Source organism: Rattus rattus, chromosome X, assembly GCF_011064425.1.
Source record: "Rattus rattus isolate New Zealand chromosome X, Rrattus_CSIRO_v1, whole genome shotgun sequence".
In the NCBI taxonomy this organism is placed as follows: domain Eukaryota; kingdom Metazoa; phylum Chordata; class Mammalia; order Rodentia; family Muridae; genus Rattus; species Rattus rattus.
In genome coordinates this window covers 117,815,963-117,834,707 of record NC_046172.1, presented here as the reverse complement: position 1 = coordinate 117,834,707, position 18,745 = coordinate 117,815,963, and the positions used below count along the sequence as shown (strand labels likewise).

At 40.7% G+C, this 18,745-nt stretch overlaps 1 protein-coding gene and 1 non-coding gene across 2 annotated transcripts; both read left to right on the top strand.

Moving 5' to 3' along the window:
• The first annotated feature begins 5,539 nt into the window (after window positions 1–5,539).
• Rbmx (RNA binding motif protein X-linked) lies at window positions 5,540–12,169 on the top strand. Its single transcript, XM_032890108.1, is given in 10 exon segments — window positions 5,540–5,712; window positions 6,957–7,075; window positions 7,259–7,365; window positions 8,008–8,179; window positions 8,681–8,833; window positions 9,348–9,381; window positions 9,383–9,460; window positions 9,885–10,010; window positions 10,392–10,474; window positions 11,136–12,169. Coding segments are annotated over 9 exon segments (1,170 nt in total). The 5' UTR covers window positions 5,540–5,712; window positions 6,957–6,966; the 3' UTR covers window positions 11,444–12,169.
• On the top strand, window positions 7,123–7,193 carry LOC116889472. The gene has a single exon (XR_004386424.1). It is a non-coding gene; the product is annotated as a small nucleolar RNA SNORD61 (small nucleolar RNA).
• Window positions 12,170–18,745: the final 6,576 nt, after the last annotated feature.

The following is an 18,745-nucleotide window of genomic DNA, read 5'->3' as shown; positions in this document are numbered from 1 at the left end:
CTTCTTGAGTCCTTTGTATATATTGGATATTAGCCCTGTATCAGATGTAGGATTGGTAAAGATCTTTTTCCAATCTGTTGGTTGCCATTTTGTCCTATCTGAAACTAATAGAAGAGAAAGTGGGGAAGAGCCTTGAACACATAGGCACAGGGGAAATTTTCCTGAACAGAACACCAATGGCTTACGGTCTAAGATCAACAATAGACAAATGGGACCCCATAAAATTGCAAAGCTTCTGTAAGGCAAAGGATACTGTCAATAGGACAAATCAACCTGATTTCTTATAGATCCCAGGACAACCAGCCCAGGTGTGGCCCCACCCTTAAAAGGGCTGGGCCCTTTTCTGTCAGTCACTAATTAAGAAAATATCCTACAGGCTTGCCTACAGGGCAATCTTATGGAGGCATTTTCTCAATGCCTCCTCTCAGGTGACTCTACCTTGTGTCAAGTGAACACAAAATTTAGTGAGCCCAGTCATCCTCAGCTATGTATCAAGTCTGAGGCCAGACTAGGCTGCAAGAGACATTGTTTCAAAAGGAAGAAATGATTAGGGAGAAAAAGGAAATGGGAAAGAAGAGAGAAGGGATGTGTACAAAGGAGCTCCAAGTCTGTTGACTAGCTATGTGGAGGCTATGGGTAAGGAATAAAGTGATGAGTGCTTGCCTTGGTATATTGGTGAGATAAGATTAAGAAATAAAAATAAAATGTAAATAAATTAATTAAAATCATAGAAAAGGACTGTCAAGCCAGGCAGTGATGGTGCATGTCTTTGATCCCAGCACTCAGGGAAACAGAGACAGGAGGATATCTGAGTGAGTTCGAGGCCAGCCCGGTCTAGGGAGGGAGTTCCGCAGATAGCCAGTTATACACAAAGAAAACTATGTTCTAAAAAATCAAAAAGAAGAGGGAGATTGGGGGAAAGAGGGAGGGATGGAGGGAGAGTGGGGGGCAGGGAGGGAGGGAGAGAAAGGACAGAGAGAAAGAAGTCCAACAAGCATAGTGAATAGCAGCACACACTAATCCTAGATCTTGAGAGGCAGGAGATCAGGGACCCCATGGATAGCCACCCCAAAGAAACCCTTCGGCTCACACCTTTAAACCCAGGCCTCGAGAGGCAGAGGTAGGCAGATCTCTGTGAGTTCCAGGACAGCCAGGGCTACATAGAGAAACCCTGTCTTAAGAAAACAAAAACAAACCAAACTTTCAAACAAACAAATCAATGGGGTTGGAAGATAGCTCATGGGTAATGGGTCTTTCTGTTAAGCCTGATAGCTTGAGTTTGATCCCCCTACATCGAAGAAGGAGAAAACTAATTCCTTAAAGTTGCTGTCTGGCCTCCACACATGCAACCTGGCACTTGTATACCCACATACATATAAAGTAAATAAATGTGATATGAAGAAATGTAAATGCAATTATATATACAGAAAACATATGAGAGAATTTGAGCTAGGTAAAGTTGTAGCATGTTTGCAATGTTAGCACTGGGGATTAGAGGCAAAGGGATTAGGAGCTCAAGAGTGGCTTTATCTACATAGTAAGTTTCAGGTCAGCACTGGATGTATGGTCCTGTTTTCAAGCAAACAAACAACCGAGTTTTCAGCAGTTGTGGTATTTGATGGCAAGGTGTATGGAAAGAGGAACTGGTTTTATATTGAGAGTTTGGATTTAAACATGGTGTACTCTGAGAAGCACAAGCAGACAGAGTAAAGTCACAGATAAATATATGATCTAGAATGTTGATTTTAAGTGTTGGAGTTGATGGTTTATGAATGAGAGAAGAGAGAGTGCAGAATGAGAAGATGATGTAAGACCAATCTTTGAAAACTTCGGTGACAGGCGATGAGTTGCAGATTTGGTGAAGCGGCGGAAAGAGATCTGGGTGCAAACCCTGCAGGACCTGATGTCATAATAAAAGGAGAATTTGCTTACCAGGGAAGAGTGTTTTAAGGAGAAAGTGGGCCAGAGAGAAGTGGGCATTAAATAGAAGATTTTCTTTTTGGTTTGGTAACATAGGTATCATGAATAAAAAGAAAATACCCTCTTGGAGCTGGGTGTGCTGGACCACACAAGCAATTCCAGCACTAGGTGCAGAATGTAGGAGAAAAGAAGATTGAGAGTGTGAGGTTGCCTGGCTACATAGGGAATTCAAGGCCAGATTGGGATATAGGAGACCCTGTCAAAAAGAAAGAAAGAGGAGAGAGGGAGAGAGGGAGCAAGCGAGGGAGGGAGGGAGAAAGGGAGGGAGGGAGGGAGGGAGGGAGGGAGGGAGGGAGAGAGAGACTCTGTTCTGGGAGGGAAAAAGAGGGAGGGAGGGAAGGAGGGAGGGAGAAAGGGAGGGACAGAGGGAGGGAGGGATTGAGAGTGGGAGAGAAAGCTAACTATTGGAGATAATTATCAAGATAAAAGCCAGTTGTGAGTTCAGAGTTGAGTAAGAGGTAATAAAATGGAGTTACTTGATGTGGATAGCTCATTTGATTTGGTTACAGAAGTTTAAGTTACAGAAGGACAAGAATACTATATAACCCACTTTAAAAATCATACATACCAGTGAGGCACACCTTTAGTCACTGGTCTGCATTGCCCCAACTCGAAAACAGCAAGGGATACATAAAGAGACCTTGTCTCAAAACAAAATAAATGATTACTGAGAAGATGAAAATTCCCTTTGATAACTGAGTTTCTCTCCCATCTTCCAAATAAGCTTTGTTACAAGGCTGTTGTGTTTTTCCTGCCTTTTTATTTATACACACATATGTACACAGTGGTATATATACTTGCGTTATTCATTTATTTTTTGGTCTAGCATGACATAGAATGGACTACTTAATTATTTTAAGATGTAATATTAAATTAGCATATCATGGGCTAAAGAGCACGTACTCCTCTTGCAGAGGACCTCAGTTCAGTTCCCAGAATGCATGTCAGGCACCTCAAAACTGCTTGTAGTTCCAGTTCCAGGGCACCTGCATGCATATGGCATACATAAACTTGTGCAGGCATACGCACATGCACATAATAAATAAATACACATTCTTTGGAAGTAGCTCATCCTATCTTACTTCACTATTTCTCCCTCCCCCTCTCCCTCTCCCACTCCCTCCCCCCTCTCTTTCTAAGACAGGTCCTCATGTCTCTCGGTCTGGCCTTGAACTTATTTTGTAACCAAGGATGGCCTTGAATTTCTTATCATCCACTTCTTAAATGTTGTTGGGATTACAGACGTGAGACACCATACCCAGATGTATTTCTAGTCCTTTAAATTGTATGTTTTTCTCTTTGATCACTAAGAATTCTATGAAAAAATTATTTTATGTATTATACATTTGACCTGTTAGACACTTTTCCAGAATGAACAACTAGAAATTTAGTAGAGCGAGGTTGAGAAAGGGAGAGAGAGAGAGAGGAAGAGAAGGCAAGAAAGAAGTTTAGTAGATACCACTTGTAGCTTTTACTTTCTTCGTTTAATTTTCCCCCTTTCATTGAAAATAGATGCTTTCTCATGTAATATATTCACATTATGGTTTCCACCCCCATTCCTCCCAGTTCCTCCCCCTCCTCTCCCATCTGGATCCACCTCTTCTGCTTCTCATTAGATTATAAACCAGACTCTAAAGGATAATAATAAAATATAATAAGATAAAACATAAACACATCAGGATAAATCAAAACAAACAAGCAGAAGTATAAAGAGCCCAAGAGAAGACACAAGAAAGAAGCTCATGGGCTCTCACACTCAGGAATCCCATAAAAACACTAAACAGGAAGCCATGATACACACACACACACACACACACACACACACACAAGATCTGTAGGGAAAATAGAAAGAAAATTAAATAAAAAAAAATAAAACAAGCATACCAAGCTCCCCTCCCCAGCTCTTGTGGCTTGTTTTTTTTTTTTAAATCTGTCCTTCAGTCAGCTATTATCTTCCTGTATATCCTCCCGAATTTGTTTCTTTTCTTTTTTTTAAAGAGGCAGTCAGCAGTCACTAGGAAGCCTTATTGGTGGTAGTCATGCCCTTACCTCAGTCTACTGAGTGCTGGCATGACAGACCCGAGCCACTACAACCTGCTGTTTTATATGTGTTGGTCAAATTTCTCCTCCCTTAATATTGTTCTCCTGAGCACTCATTAAAATATGTAGTGATTTGTTCTGTTTTGTTAAGTGATTTTGTTTGGTTTGTTCTAAATCAGGGGTCTCACTTTGTAGCTCTAGTTGCCACTGAACCAGGCTGGCTTCATCTCAGATACATGCCTCTACCTGCCAAACTGTGATTGTGGGATTAAAGATGTGTGCCACCACATTGGGCTAGATTTTTTTTTTTTTTTTTTAAGACAATTAAAAGCCTGCCCAGTAGGGGATGGTCGCACACATCTTTAATTCCAACACTTGGGAGGCAAAGACAGGGAGATCTTTTAGATTGAATGATAGAGAAGTTCTAGGACAGTCAGAGAAACTCCTGTCTCGGGAAAAAAAAAGAAAAGGAAAAGGAAAAGGAAAGGGGAAGGGAAAGGGAATGGAAAAGGAAAAGGAAAAGGAAAGGAAAAGAAAAGAAAAGAGAGAAAAGAAGAAAATCCCCTCAAGTTAAATTGTAATTTTCCCTCCACAAGGCAGATAAAAATTTAGTATGCAGAACCTGGTATGGTAGCTCGTGCCTACAATCCCAGTACTTGGAAATTTGGGGCAGGAGGATAGCTGTGAATCCCAAGATCACCCTCAGCTTGATTGATACTGTCCCGAAACACAAAACAAATTATGAATGCTCACTTGAAGTTCAAGCATACCTCGTAGCATTTTTTTTCCTGTTTTTGTTTGGTTTGGTTTTTGAGACCCACTCTAACAGAGCCAGACTGTTCTGGAACTCCTAACTGCCCTACTTCAGCGTCTCAAATACTGGGATGAGATGTGTAGGTAAGCGCTTCAACTATTGTCAGGGAGTTTTATTTGGCTGTCTTAATCCTGAGTCACCTGACACTGGTGGTCTCACTTGTACACGAATCTAGTAGGTATTCAGCAATCGTTCTATATGGATATTTTTGTGAGGCAATCAAGTTCTGTTTTCACTTAACACTTACTTAACAGATTCTTCCAAAGTATTATTTATTGCTCAAGAAAATTTGGCCAGTTATAGAGTAGCAGTGAAACTTCTTTGTTTCCTATTTCTACAATGTTGGCATTGTACATTGTACTAGCTACCGTTTCCACCTTGCTTTTGGAATTAGGATTTTCATGCAAAAGTAAACGTTTTACGCCTTGCTTGACCTACTAGGTCGCTCAATAAATTTATTTCTCTAATCAATAAATCCCGTACACTGTTTTAGCATAAAACTAAAAGGCGCCTTGGAGTAGAATGGATGGGGGCAGGGCAAACGGTTACAATCTGGCACCGGCCAGAACTTTAAGAGACACAGGAAAGAGGCGGAGTAACTAGTGAGTGACAAAGGGGACAGCCAATGAAGAGTCTGGGAACCACTCCCTTCCCTCCCTTCGTGCTTCAAATTCTAAGCTTAATTTCCATCCGGGTTCTTCAGCCTCGTTCCCGGGTAGTATAAAGATTGCTGTCTCCTTTGTTCGCCCTCGTTGCGCAGTCGTCCTAGCGTCATTTCTGTTCCGTACTGAAAATCGGTAGCTGTCACTGGTGCGGCGCTGCTCAGAAGGCCCCGTCGGCGAGCTCAAAGGAGCTTGAGACTGTCGCCATCCCCTCCGGTAGGACCTTCCTTTCCTTGACCCTTTCTCCGTACAGACTTGTCACGTAAGGGTTGGATATCATTTGTTTCCCTGGAGATAGTGGCGGCGGGCGCCATTTTAAGACACCCAAAGGTGTCAACCTATTTAAAGCAGAAGGGGTGGAAGCAGCACACTAAGGGTCCATTATTTTGTGTGAGCCTCCCAGAGGTTTGGCTGTCTCCTGTCACCGGAGGGGGGAGGGTGAAGCTTTGTAGGTGGGGCGGGACATGCAGGGACAGCGGGAGTAACACTGAATAGCGTCGGTGCTAATGACGGGCTGGTGGACTTGTCTGCGGGTTCCTCGGGTCCTTGGTGGTAAGGAGTGGAAGCCTTCTGAGTTTTCGTTGCCAGTGTCAATGCCAAAGTTAGTTCGCCTGGAGGTTGTTGGTGGTTCTGGGTTGGTTCCAAGTGTCGCCATTTTGTCTTTAACACGCGGTTTTTAATGAGTCTTAATTAGGTGCCAGGACTGGAAAGGAGTGTTAAGAGTGTGTGATTCCGAGTTCCGTTATTTTCCGACTCTGGCACTTTTATCCAATCTTTCGTTGGGCTAGATGCAGTGACTTTGTCCTAAGTTAGAGATTTGTGCCTAAACTTAACTAGGAAATCTAAATGTGGAAAGGGCTTGCTCTTGGTGCGTCTGGCTGTTGACCTTGAATGAATAGGAAGTCTTTTATACCTTTCGCCGCGGGTTGGGGGCGGGGGCGCGGGTAGCAAATTGGGTGATAAGTAACAATGTTTTAAAGATAAGACATCAATACCACAGCCAGGTGTGGTGGCCCCCTCTGTTAATTCCTGCACTCTAAGGCTGCAACCTTGTATTTAAAGGTAAAATACATTTAAAAGTAAAAGTGGCCTTTTCAAGTGTAAGTAGCTATTCATTGACTAAAAACAGGGCAGATGAGATGGTAAATTAGGCAGGTCCTTTAAACCCCGTTAATGAAAATTGCACTGCACTGTTAGCCAAAGTATTTCAATTGGTTTTTTTTTTTTGGAGCTGGGGACCGAACCCAGGGCCTTGCGCTTCCAAGGTAAGCGCTCTACCACTGAGCTAAATCCCCAGCCCCTCAATTGGTTTTTACTGTACTTGAGGTTTATCGGTGTCTTTAGTTACTAAAGAATAAAGATTTTAGTAAAACATGAGCCATAATTAAGATGTTCGATAAACTTTGGGGACTTTCTCCAGAGAGGTAATAATATAATTGTTCAGCAGACCCCCATCGGTTGAGAGGAAAGATGGTTGAAGCAGATCGCCCAGGAAAGCTCTTTATTGGTGGGCTTAATACAGAAACAAATGAGAAAGCCCTGGAGGCAGTGTTTGGCAAATATGGACGAATAGTGGAAGGTGAGTTATCTAAAATTATATGCTAAATTAATATTAATAAAAGGCAAGCTGTGATGAATTTGAATCCACTGATCATCTGACATGATAAATGCATTTTGTCCCTAGAAGTTCTGAGCTTGCTTTTTGCAAATGTGCTCTGGTTATCTTTGTTTGAATGAAAGTAACCCCCATAACTGTTTTTAGTGCTTTTGATGAAGGACCGAGAAACCAATAAGTCAAGAGGATTTGCTTTTGTCACATTTGAAAGCCCAGCAGATGCAAAGGATGCTGCCAGAGACATGAATGGAAAGGTATGATTGTCTGCTTAATAAAAAGGTGTTTCTTGGTGACAAAAATAAAAAAGTGTTATCCAACCCTCAGTCTAGAGCAGCTCTGGAATTCTTATATGTCCAAGACTTCTGATCACAGCCACTACTATCCTGAATTTCATGTTATTGTATTGGTTTTTGAGTCATTCTTGGCTCAGTGTATATAGTCTTTTGTAGTCTTGACTATATAGATCAGCCTGACCTCAAACTCACAGTTCTACTAGAAATAAAAGACCATGCCCAAAAAACCAAATTTTGTTGCTGATGCTAAGGGTTATATGCCTAACAAGAGTTAATTCAGAGCAGCATATAATGGTGTTATGTGATACTGTGTATATTTTAGAACCCATAAACCATAATTTGATAACTTAGCTCTTTGTTTTGGTAAAACTTGAACACCTACTTAGATTTTTCTTAAGGAGTAGTATAGTGAATCTCTTGCATCTAGTAGAAATTTTAAATGGAAACATCTATAGAAATAGTATTTCCATCAATTTTTCCTATGATACCTGTCAGATAAAACTATTTTAAAAAGCCTATTGGAGTCACAGGGCATAGTGTATCTTTTAAGGTTATTTTTTTTAAACCTTGATACAATTTAATTATTTTTTTTTCTCTCTGAAGTCCTTAGATGGAAAAGCCATCAAGGTGGAGCAAGCCACCAAACCATCATTTGAAAGTGGCAGACGTGGACTACCTCCACCTTCAAGAAGCAGAGGTCCCCCCAGAGGTCTTCGAGGAGGAAGAGGGGGAAGTGGAGGAACCAGAGGACCCCCATCACGGGGAGGACACATGGGTAATGATTAGAACCTGGGCTTGGTGTTTTAAGTTAAGCTATTGATCTAAACTTCCGGGTGCATTCCTTTTTAAAGGCTAAAGCTTTTCATGACCTGAAAGGAAAATGTGGAAAGCCCAAATTAGTGTTAAAATTATGGACCACATAGTCTTACCAAAGTAAAAAGAAAAAAATGAAGGGCAGGATTGGGGTGTATCCAGGCCATTCCTTTATTTTCCTAGTCTACAGGAGGTCTGGATTTCTGAAACAAAGTCTCTCTTGTTAATTGAGGCTGGTCCTGAACTCTTGTCATGCTTTCTCTTGCTCAATGGAAAACAAGCACAGCCTCCCCAACTAAGCAGAAAAGATAATGTTGTTACGCAGGATAATTAAAAGATAATGTTGTGACACACATGCACATAATTCTGTTTTTCCCCTTGAGGCAAATAGTTCTTAGTTTTTTTTTTTCTTGGGCGTTATTTTTCTTAATTATTGTGTTAATTTTTTTCTGTTCTAATGTAGATGATGGTGGCTACTCCATGAATTTTACTTTGAGTTCTTCCAGAGGACCTCTTCCAGTAAAAAGAGGACCACCACCAAGAAGTGGAGGTCCTCCTCCTAAAAGATCAGCACCTTCAGGACCAGTTCGCAGCAGCAGTGGAATGGGAGGAAGAGGTGATTGTGCCATGCATTCAAATCTGGGCAGCTCTGTTGAAGCCAGGCATGGAGGTGCAAGTCCAATCCCAGTACTGGGGGGTGGGGGGATGGTGTAGGAGGATCTACATGAGTTCAAGACCTACCTTTCTTATTATTTTTTAAAATGTTTGGCCACTGAGATGCCTCAGTGGGTAAAACTTTTTGCTATTAAAGCACAAGGACTTGGATCCAATCCCCATTCACGCTCAAATGGAAAAAGCATTGACTACAGAATGGTTCTCTGATCTGCATTTTCACCACTACAGGCATGTGCCCCACCATAAACGTACAGCAATGTTGTTTAAATGCTTACTCTTAAGATTGAGGGATTCCAATTAATCTCATTTATAATTAGTGAGCACTGAAATCATGTGACTGGGAAGCTTCCTGTCTTAGGTACATAGCATATTTGATTAAATTACTGTTTTTTATACTGTGTATGACTGCAGTGTAGCTTGCGATGGCTAGATTTTAATGATTATTTTTCTTGAAGCTCCTGTGTCACGTGGAAGAGATGGTTATGGAGGCCGCCATAAGAGAGCCCCTGCCTTCTCAGAGAGATGTTTATTTGTCCCCGAGAGATGATGGATATTCCACTAAAGACAGGTAAGAGAAAAGTGCGCTTCGTTTTATTAAGAATCACATTGAAACAATACCAACCAACCAGAGCTCCCTGGGACTAAACCACTATCCAAAGAGTACACATGGACAGACCCATGGCTCTAGCTGCATATGTAGCAGAGGATGGCCTTGTTGGGTACCAATGGAAGGAGGAGCCTTTGGTCCTGCCAAGGCTGGACCCACCAGCATAGGGGAATGTCAGGGCTGGCAGGTGGGAAGGGGTGGGTGGATGATGAGTGTGGAAACACTCTCATACAAGAAGGGGATGGGGGATAAGATAGGGGACTTTTGGATGGAGAAACCAGGGAAGGGGATAGCATCTGAAATATAAATAAAAATAAATCCAATAAAAAGAAGAATCATGTTGAAAGAAAGGCACCAGAAGCATACACCATTTTTTTTTTTGTAGCTATTCAAGCAGAGACTATCCAACTTCTCGAGATACACGAGATTATGCACCACCACCAAGAGATTATACTTACCGTGATTATGGTCATTCCAGTTCACGAGATGACTATCCATCAAGAGGCTATAGGTGAGTGGTTTGCTTATAAGAATTTTCTGTAACACGTCATGCCTTGGGGGCTTGAGAAATATCGAAGCACTTTACTAATATTTCCAGCTACCCAAGTTCCATCTTTGAAAGCTGTGTCAAGGTGAAAGGGAGAGAAGAGATTCTGTGTGCAAAGTTGTCCTTTGACCTACAGGATCACCGCGGCATGCTCATTTCCCCTCATACATATTGTTACATTGGGCAGCTAAAACCAAAACAAAGTAGTAAGAGATTTGAGACCTTGAAAGCACTGGTTTTTTGTTGTTTTGTTTGTTTAGGAGGGGTTATTTTTAGGATGTATTAGGAAATAACATGAGACAGGAAAGTGATGTACATTTTAATCAAAAGTTGCTTTTTCTGTAGTGATAGAGATGGATATGGTCGGGAGCGCGACTATTCGGATCATCCAAGTGGAGGTTCCTACAGAGATTCGTATGAGAGTTATGGTAAGATACCGGTTAAGGATCTTAACGGTCACCAGCTTGAGGTTTTAGGTTCATGAGCTGGATTACTAGGCTGCGTGGTGCTTGCTTTTAAAGGGACATTTGCTTGCTTTCAAGGGGTAACTTTATCAGCTGGGCTTCTCCTAGTTTTGTGAAGGGTGTTTTGGTTCTTTCCTTATTTCGTTTGTTTGTTATTTTTGTTTGTTTTTTTCTTTTGAGGCTGTTCGCTTGCTTTGGAGGGGATTTTGCTTGCTTAAATTGGCAGCCTTATGTGTTTTCCCCCAACAGTGAAAATACAATTTAAAAATTTTTATTAACCAGATCAAATATTTACCATTGCAATATGAAGGAAACTCAACAGTTCAAAAAAATTGCAACTTATCACTGGCAAGTGGCTGAGTGTCTACTCTAAAATAACAAGCTGTCTGGAATGTCCTCTTGAAATACACAACGTCTTCGGTCTTTTCAAACAAACGTTAAAATCAATCCGTTTCCGTACCTCAGCAGATGAGCAATTCCCTCTTATGGCCAGCAATGGTAGAGTTTAAAACTTCCCAGTTGAGAAAGTAAACTTTTAATACAAAGAATTCTGTAAATTCAGATTTAAATGTTGTATATATACAATTTATAGTGTTGCCATATTACCTGACCGTTGACCCTGCAGGTAACTCACGTAGTGCTCCACCTACACGAGGGCCCCCGCCATCTTATGGTGGAAGCAGTCGCTATGATGATTACAGCAGCTCACGTGACGGATATGGTGGAAGTCGAGACAGTTACACAAGCAGCCGAAGTGATCTCTACTCAAGTGGTCGTGATCGCGTGGGCAGACAAGAACGAGGGCTTCCCCCTTCTATGGAAAGGGGGTACCCTCCTCCACGTGATTCCTACAGCAGTTCAAGCCGCGGAGCACCAAGAGGTGGTGGCCGTGGAGGAAGCCGATCTGATAGAGGGGGCAGAAGCAGATACTAGGAACAAACAAAACTTTTGGACCAAAAATCCCCATTCAAAGAAACAAACAAAAAAATGGAAACTTTCTGTCATAAACTACCCAAGGACTACTAAAGGAAAAATTGTGTTACCTTTTTAAAATTTCCTGTTCCCCTTAATAATTTTTATGTTCTTGTGAGGGAAAAAGTAAGACATGTTTAATTTTATTTGCTATTATGAGTTGCTTTCAACAAGCAAATGTTAGATGTGTAAGCCGTGACTTGTTACTAGTGTTGTAATTTTCCAAGTAAAAGTGTCCCTGAAGGCCACTTCCTGATTTTTCCCAGCAAATGAGGCAAGCAATCCCAAGATCTTCCACAAACATTTAGCCATCTAGATGTCCTTTGGTCTCTATTGAGAGTTGAATCACCCTGCCTGTGCAGACAAGCTAGCCATTAGAGAGGGTTGGTGGGGTGTGAGGATTTCAGGGTGTCTTCCAACTGAAATCTCAATGTTCGCAGTATATATATATATTCAAACAAACCAACCAACCTGAGATCAGATGCCTAGGCATGTACTATTTACCCAGTAACCCCCCCCCAAAAAAAAAAAAAAAAGCAAATGGATGCTGGCCATATTTTGCTTTTCTGACATTTCCTTGGGAATCTACAAGAACCTCCCTTCCCCCTCCCCGAGTAAGACCATTTAAGTGTGTGTTAAACAACTACAAAATACTAAATAAAAAGTTTGGCCAAAATCAACCATGAAGCTGCAAAAACGATGCTTGCTCTTACTGTTTCAAATGTTTGCAACTCTGTAGTGTCTCACTTTTAAAGGAACAGCTTGATTGCAAAGGAGAAAATAGATAAGCAATGAAGTTATCTCCAACTTCCTAAAGGCTTATGACTTCTAAAAAGTGAATCTATCAGCATTCCACATCAGATTTAAAGCACCAAATGCCTGTGAAACAGCAAAGATGGTAAGCAAAGCAAACTAGTTTTTCCGTCTAAGTCGAAATTGAGCACTTACCTTCCTCATAGTACAGTGAAGCCTACTGTACTTCATGGCAATGGAAATGCCTTCTAGATTAAAAAAACTTGGAAAAAACTCACAAATGTTCAATAGCATATTAGAAGTCCTCCAAATTCAACACTTGGAATTTTTTAACGCATGTATGACACTTAGAGGCGTTAATGCAACCATTTTGTTTATCAATAGCAATCTGGGAATTGGGAGGGGGTGACTTTTTTCTTACATATTTTTGATGAAGACCTGTAAACATTTTTCATGTTTGGACTTTTTTTTCAAATTAGTCTTTAGTCAATATAAGAAATGGCTTAGGATTGGGGTCCCCCTGTCTGACCCCTATAAGCCATTGCAAACTTGACCTTTAGTTGGATGCCTGATTGTTTTAGTTCTATGAAACTACACTGTATGGAGAAAAAAATCTATTGCAAGTGGTCTTTAAAAAAGCAAAAACCTGAGGCAGCATGACCCAGGTCCAGCCATGAAGTTGAAAACGATGCTCTTGAATATAGTAAACTTGAAGACCTCCAACTAAAAATCCTTAGACTGCACTTATTCCTTCAAATGTTTTGTCGGTTCAACTTATGGATTTAACGTGGCAGTGCTCCATTGGAAAAGAATGAGAATCCATAAGCCATGCAACTTAACCATTTAAGCCATTCCAGTCCATCCCAAGCCAGTGAACCTTCCACCAATTAAGAGAAGTAGTAGAACATGAAATATGCATTTAAGCTGCAAGTCTGAACTAGCCTGATCTTTATGGAAGGGGCGGGCAGTTATAGGCAAGTGTTCAAGAACTTCCTTGAGAGAAATAACTAGTTTTCTTTTATGTAATTTTTGCAGGTTGAATCTAATGGTCATACAGTCATAGAGTGCTGATTGATTCACAGTAGATAAAGCTGGCAGTAAGAGACAGTCAAATGATCAGGTAAGTGTTGAAAGCAGTGTTCTTTGAAGGTTTAAATCCTGTAGCTTTGTCGTCATGTGGCTGTGGTGTTGATCTCATTATGTAGACCTAGCTGGCCTCCAACTCAGGGATCCACCTGATTTTGTCTCCTGAATTCAAGGTGTGCTCCATATTTCCTAGAATTGTTGTTTGCATTTGCATTTCTATTCTGACCTCTAATTCATCTGTGAACTGGGGCTAATGCTCAGCTCTGGACATGGGGGTGAAGTTGTTTTGTCATGGAACGCCTAGCCCATCCATTTTGAGTGAATACATATAGATGTATTTTCATTTAGAGTATCAGTAGTAAGGTAGAAACTGGCTGTTTCTGAAAAGTTACTAATAGCTCTTGCCTGCAGGAGTTCTTTTTTTTTTTTTTTCTTTTTCTTTTTTTCCGGAGCTGGGGATGGAACCCAGGGCCTTGTGCTTGCTAGGCAAGCGCTCTACCACTGAGCTAAATCCCCAACCCCCCTGCAGGAGTTCTTAAAAGAGCCTATTTAGTTAATGGTTTGCTGTGTGATCAATGTTCTATGAGTTGCACGCAGTTGGGACTTGCTTATTTTCAATTGACTAGTTAGGGGCACGGCCTTCCAAATTTCATGGGCACAAGGTGGCAGGCAGGGTATCTGCTTTTAATGCGACAAAGCTAATGCTTACAGTAGTACTTGTAATGAATATGGCCACCTTTGGAAGCTGGCACTTTAGAGCAAATACTTAGGAAAAACTGAGACTGAGGTACTTTACATTGTGAAATCCTCTGTAACTTGATCCCATGCCTTTTTTCTTACAGAGTTGTTTGAAGCAGAGGAATGCTGAGACTAAGCCACAGCACTTACTGACCCAGTACTCATCAGAATTGGTTTGGTACAGGCAATAGATTTTTTTTGTCTTCAAGGGAGGGAGGCTGGTTAAACCTTAATTGGGGAGTGGCGATCACTTAAAAATTAACCCATTAGAAAAGGGAGACTAGTTGGTAAGTGGAAGTACCTGTCCAAGACGTTCTGGTGACTTTTTGTAGACAGTTCAGTAGTTCGGACAAACTGATGGGGCAGCTGGGCAATTTAGACTGATCAATGACTAGAAAATTGAATTAGCTGGGACTGTAACTCCATGGTGGAGTGCTTGCCTAGAGTTCAACCCCTGGCAGCACACAGACACATTTCAATCAGAAAAATTAGACCTCAGTGGTAACTTTATTCACTGATGTCTGATTTTCAGCAAGGAACCCATTTGAATTGCCTCATAAGGAAGAAATATTATTACTTGTCCTGTAAAACTTAGGGGAAGAGCAATGCTAGGAAATGAAAGTAAAAACTAGAAACATTATTAGGCCAGTGGAGAGCACATTGGAAACAAAAATAGGTCACTAGGTCGCTGTCGTTTTTATAAAGGTACTTTACCCTCAGGTCTCCATCTCGGAAACTAATCATGATAGTTTACTGCTTTGGAAACTAAGAGCCAGTAATGTAAATGCAGATATTCTCAACAGAAGCAGGTCAAAGAATTTAACTCAACCTCTGCGATTTTTCTTATGAATTTGTTCCAATACTGTTATAGTTGAGGAAATTTCAAACCTTCCATACTCTCATCAGGCCTGGAGTGGGTTCTCTTGACATTTTATGTAATTTTTTTAAAAATAGTTTGTCATGGGCAATACTAGATAAATATGAATGTTAAATTCAAAGTAGGAAGTAGGGAGAAAAATTTGAGACCTTTTGACAAATGGTAGAATAGAGAACCAGCAGGCCTAAATCCGCAATTACAAAACTTAAAGCCTTGATTCTTTTGGCTAAACTCTTGTTGTAGAAGAATTTGAGTAATCCAGAAAGTGTTGTGGTTTATGTGGTAGCTGGATGTAGAACATAGGGAATATAGATCATTTTTTGGAATGTTTTGTACTGAAACCCAATAAAACTTGAACATGTATCTTTGTGGTGTTGGGTTCTTTTTTAAGCCCTTTTTGTAAGTTAGAAATTCATTTTTGGCTTTTCAGGGTTTTTTCCACCTAATTTTCCTCCCCAAACTTCAGTTCTGGGGCACTGTTGGTATTTATGTACAGAGTCCCTGAGATATGTGACCACTGGCCTTCCTCTACTATGACAAGTTAAAACCTTAGGTAAACATGGTAATTCAGGTGTTTTCCTTAATCCTTAACCTAAAAATGAAATGAAAGCTATCACACCTAAGAAGTAAAGACTCATATACCAATGCTTTCCTATGCATCTTCCTTGATTTCTTGCATATCTTGGAAACATTTTTTCCCTTTTTAGTTAGATTTCCCCAAGGAAGGCTCCCAGCAGACCCTGACCTTGATGGGTATACCCAGTGACTCAGCGTCTAAGATTGAGTTTTTTCAGTGTGACCTCTAGGACTACCCATGTAACATGGATCCTCTCTGATCCAGCTGGCCTTCAGAACTGCTGTTTCTTGCTAGTTCAGTTTTCTATGTAGGTTGAAGTAATGGTTTTCCAGTGAGTTGAAATTCTAGTTTCGGCATTAACACTTGTGGAGAAATTAACTTTGGAGAAATTAACCTGTAGTTGATCTCTCACCTGTAAAGAAGGTTGATAATATGTATCCCAGAGGTGGAAGAGATTTAGTTCATGAACCTGACTCATACAGTAAAAGCTACGTAATTATTAAATATTATTTTCCATCAGTTTCCTCTTGTGTTATCTTCAGGGCTGGGCTTCAGAACCCAATACCTTCTGTTAGTTTCCCCTTTTGTCAGGGACTGAAAATTCTTTCAAGCTGATTTTTTTCTCCTAGGTTAGTCATTCAATTTTTAAAGTACATACAATTAGTCCCCAATGTTCTCAATCTGTTTTTACTTTCCTCCATCCACACTCCACGATTAGCAACTATTTTAATACCTTCAATGTCCTTTTACATAAGATCTTATTAATTAAATATATATCAGGATATTGTTTTGATAAGGGTCTCTCTACATAGTCTGGCTGTCCTGGAACTCATATAAACCAGGCTGGCCTTAAAGTCACAGAGGTTTACCACCTTCTGCCTGCTGAGTGCTGGGATTAAAGGTGTCACCATCACTCCGAGCCTTCTATTAATATCTTTAAGACAAGGTCCTTGTCTTAAAGCATAGACTGACCTTGAACTGCTGACTTCCCTACTTCTGTAGTATGTTAGGTTGATGGTACAGCACACTGAGTTTTTAAGGTGCTAGGAATAGGACTCAGGGCTTCTGTTCATGCTAGGCAAGCACTCTGCCAAGTTATATCCCCAGCCCTATATTGATGTTAGCCCATTGCTTCTGATTATAGCATAGCCTTTATTCCATGCTGACACTCCACCCATATTTTGCCTGTGCATTCTTCACAGCTTGATTCATATGCCCTTAGGTTGTGTGTCCCTGCCTGCTCAGATCATTCTGACTTTTGGCCCTGGCTATTCAACTGCTGGTTGAATATGGTTTTGGTAAATGTAGAGTAAGATAGAACCTTTCAAATTGTCCCAGGCAAATTGTCTGATTTATTTTTTTTAAGCAGAGGAAGGCTTATTTCTACAGTCTACAGGGCAAAGTGCTTTAGCTTAAGCTGGGAGAAGTCCAAGTATCAATGTTCTGTCACATGAGAGACTTGCTAAGATTCATTTATCACATTCTGAGTTCTTTATAGCTGATATTCAGCAGTATCCATCAGAAGATTATAAGAAATAAGCTATTAGAAATTTCTGATTCTCAGAGAAAGTTGTGCTGAAACTTAATACACCTGAGCTTGCAATTTTCTATGTAAGCACGAGCAAAAGTCAAGACTTCACGCAGTCTGTTTGAAGGTCATCCCAACTGCTCCCTTGGTGCACTTGGGATTTCAGTTGGTACTTTATGAATCACAAAAGGTGACTTGATTTCCTCTGCCATACTGTGGGTTTACCTTTGGACTTGCCTCACTGGGATCTTCTTGATGCTAATTCAGTATCAGACTGGATTAAAGGGAGAGAGAGAACATAGTATTCTGAACAAGGAAAATTTGGTATGAAGAATTTCTTGTTGGCTGAAAGTAATGAAAGTAAAGGAAATTAAAGAGTACAGGAACACCAGATAAAATAATAAGGATTACATTACTCTAGTATGGTTGAGATTAGAGTACCCAAGGGAGACCCCACACACATGCCTTTCTAGTCTTTAAAATTTATTGTAGGGCTGTTTTGGACGATCAAGAGCCTCACCACCTACTTAATCAAAACATGGAGAAGTATGGTTGGGACTTGTTAAATGTTGAAGGAATACTGGTAACACACTAGTAGAACCTACTAGAAATCTGCTGTCTAGCTGCTGAAGGGACTACATAGGGAAGTGTCTTACCAAATGTACTCAACTGTAAAAAGAGCCTATGGGTGTTTCTGGAGACTCTGTTACAGAGTCCAGAACATATGTGCCCTGAAGGAGCGTAACCCAGACAGGCTCCTCAGGCTAGAGATGTCTGTGCTGTGAAGCCCGGAAACAAAACCAAGTCCTGTGGTGGCTTAATAATACTTCACTGACAAGACCACCAAGTGCGCCAGCTGGCTAAGGGTCAGAATTTTGTTTTCATAGAGACAGAATGAATTTGGAATCTGAGGCAGTTAAAAGGGTACTGATCATCACTTAAACTGAATTAGGAAATGTTTCTCCTTTGTAATTAAAAAAAAAGTCCCTGAAGATGTAATACCTGGCATGGTGATTACACAGTTTTTAAATCCTATAACTTAATCCCAGCTAGTTTGAGGCCAGCTTAATCATAGCATTTGTAATATAGAAACTAGAAGATCAGGCTGTATCCATTTCATAGTTTCTTGATTTTTAAGGAACGGTAGCATTTTATTTAGTAGTGTAGTTGAGATCTACTTACTTTGTGGGCTGGGCCTTTTGCATTTTACCTATGTGGTGTTTTATTGTATGATTGACTTATAACCTTGTTCATTCTACGACTGAGTTATATCTTCAGTCTATTCCTTGATTTAGTTAGATAAACTATTTTGACACAGTTTGTCTAAGTAGACCAGTCTGGCCTAGAATATTCTATCGTAGACCAGCTTGGCCTCAAGCTCTTGGTGACCTTCCTGCTTTTGCCTCCGACACGCTAGGATTATTGGCTTTAGTTACCATACCATGCTTAACTTTTTTTGAGACAGGATCTCTCTCATGAGAGAACTTATCCTGGTGCTTGGGGAAGAGGGTGTTGGATCACCTTATAGATGGCCAAGAACTGCCATATGGTGGGTCTTCTTGGAGAACAGCCAGTGCTCTTAACTGCTGAGTCATCTCTCTCTTCCCTTGGCCAATAAACAGGAAAAGATAGATAGATGTTCATCCTCATTAGAAAATGCAAATCAAAATTGTTATGATTCCATAACAGTGAATATTGGCAAGG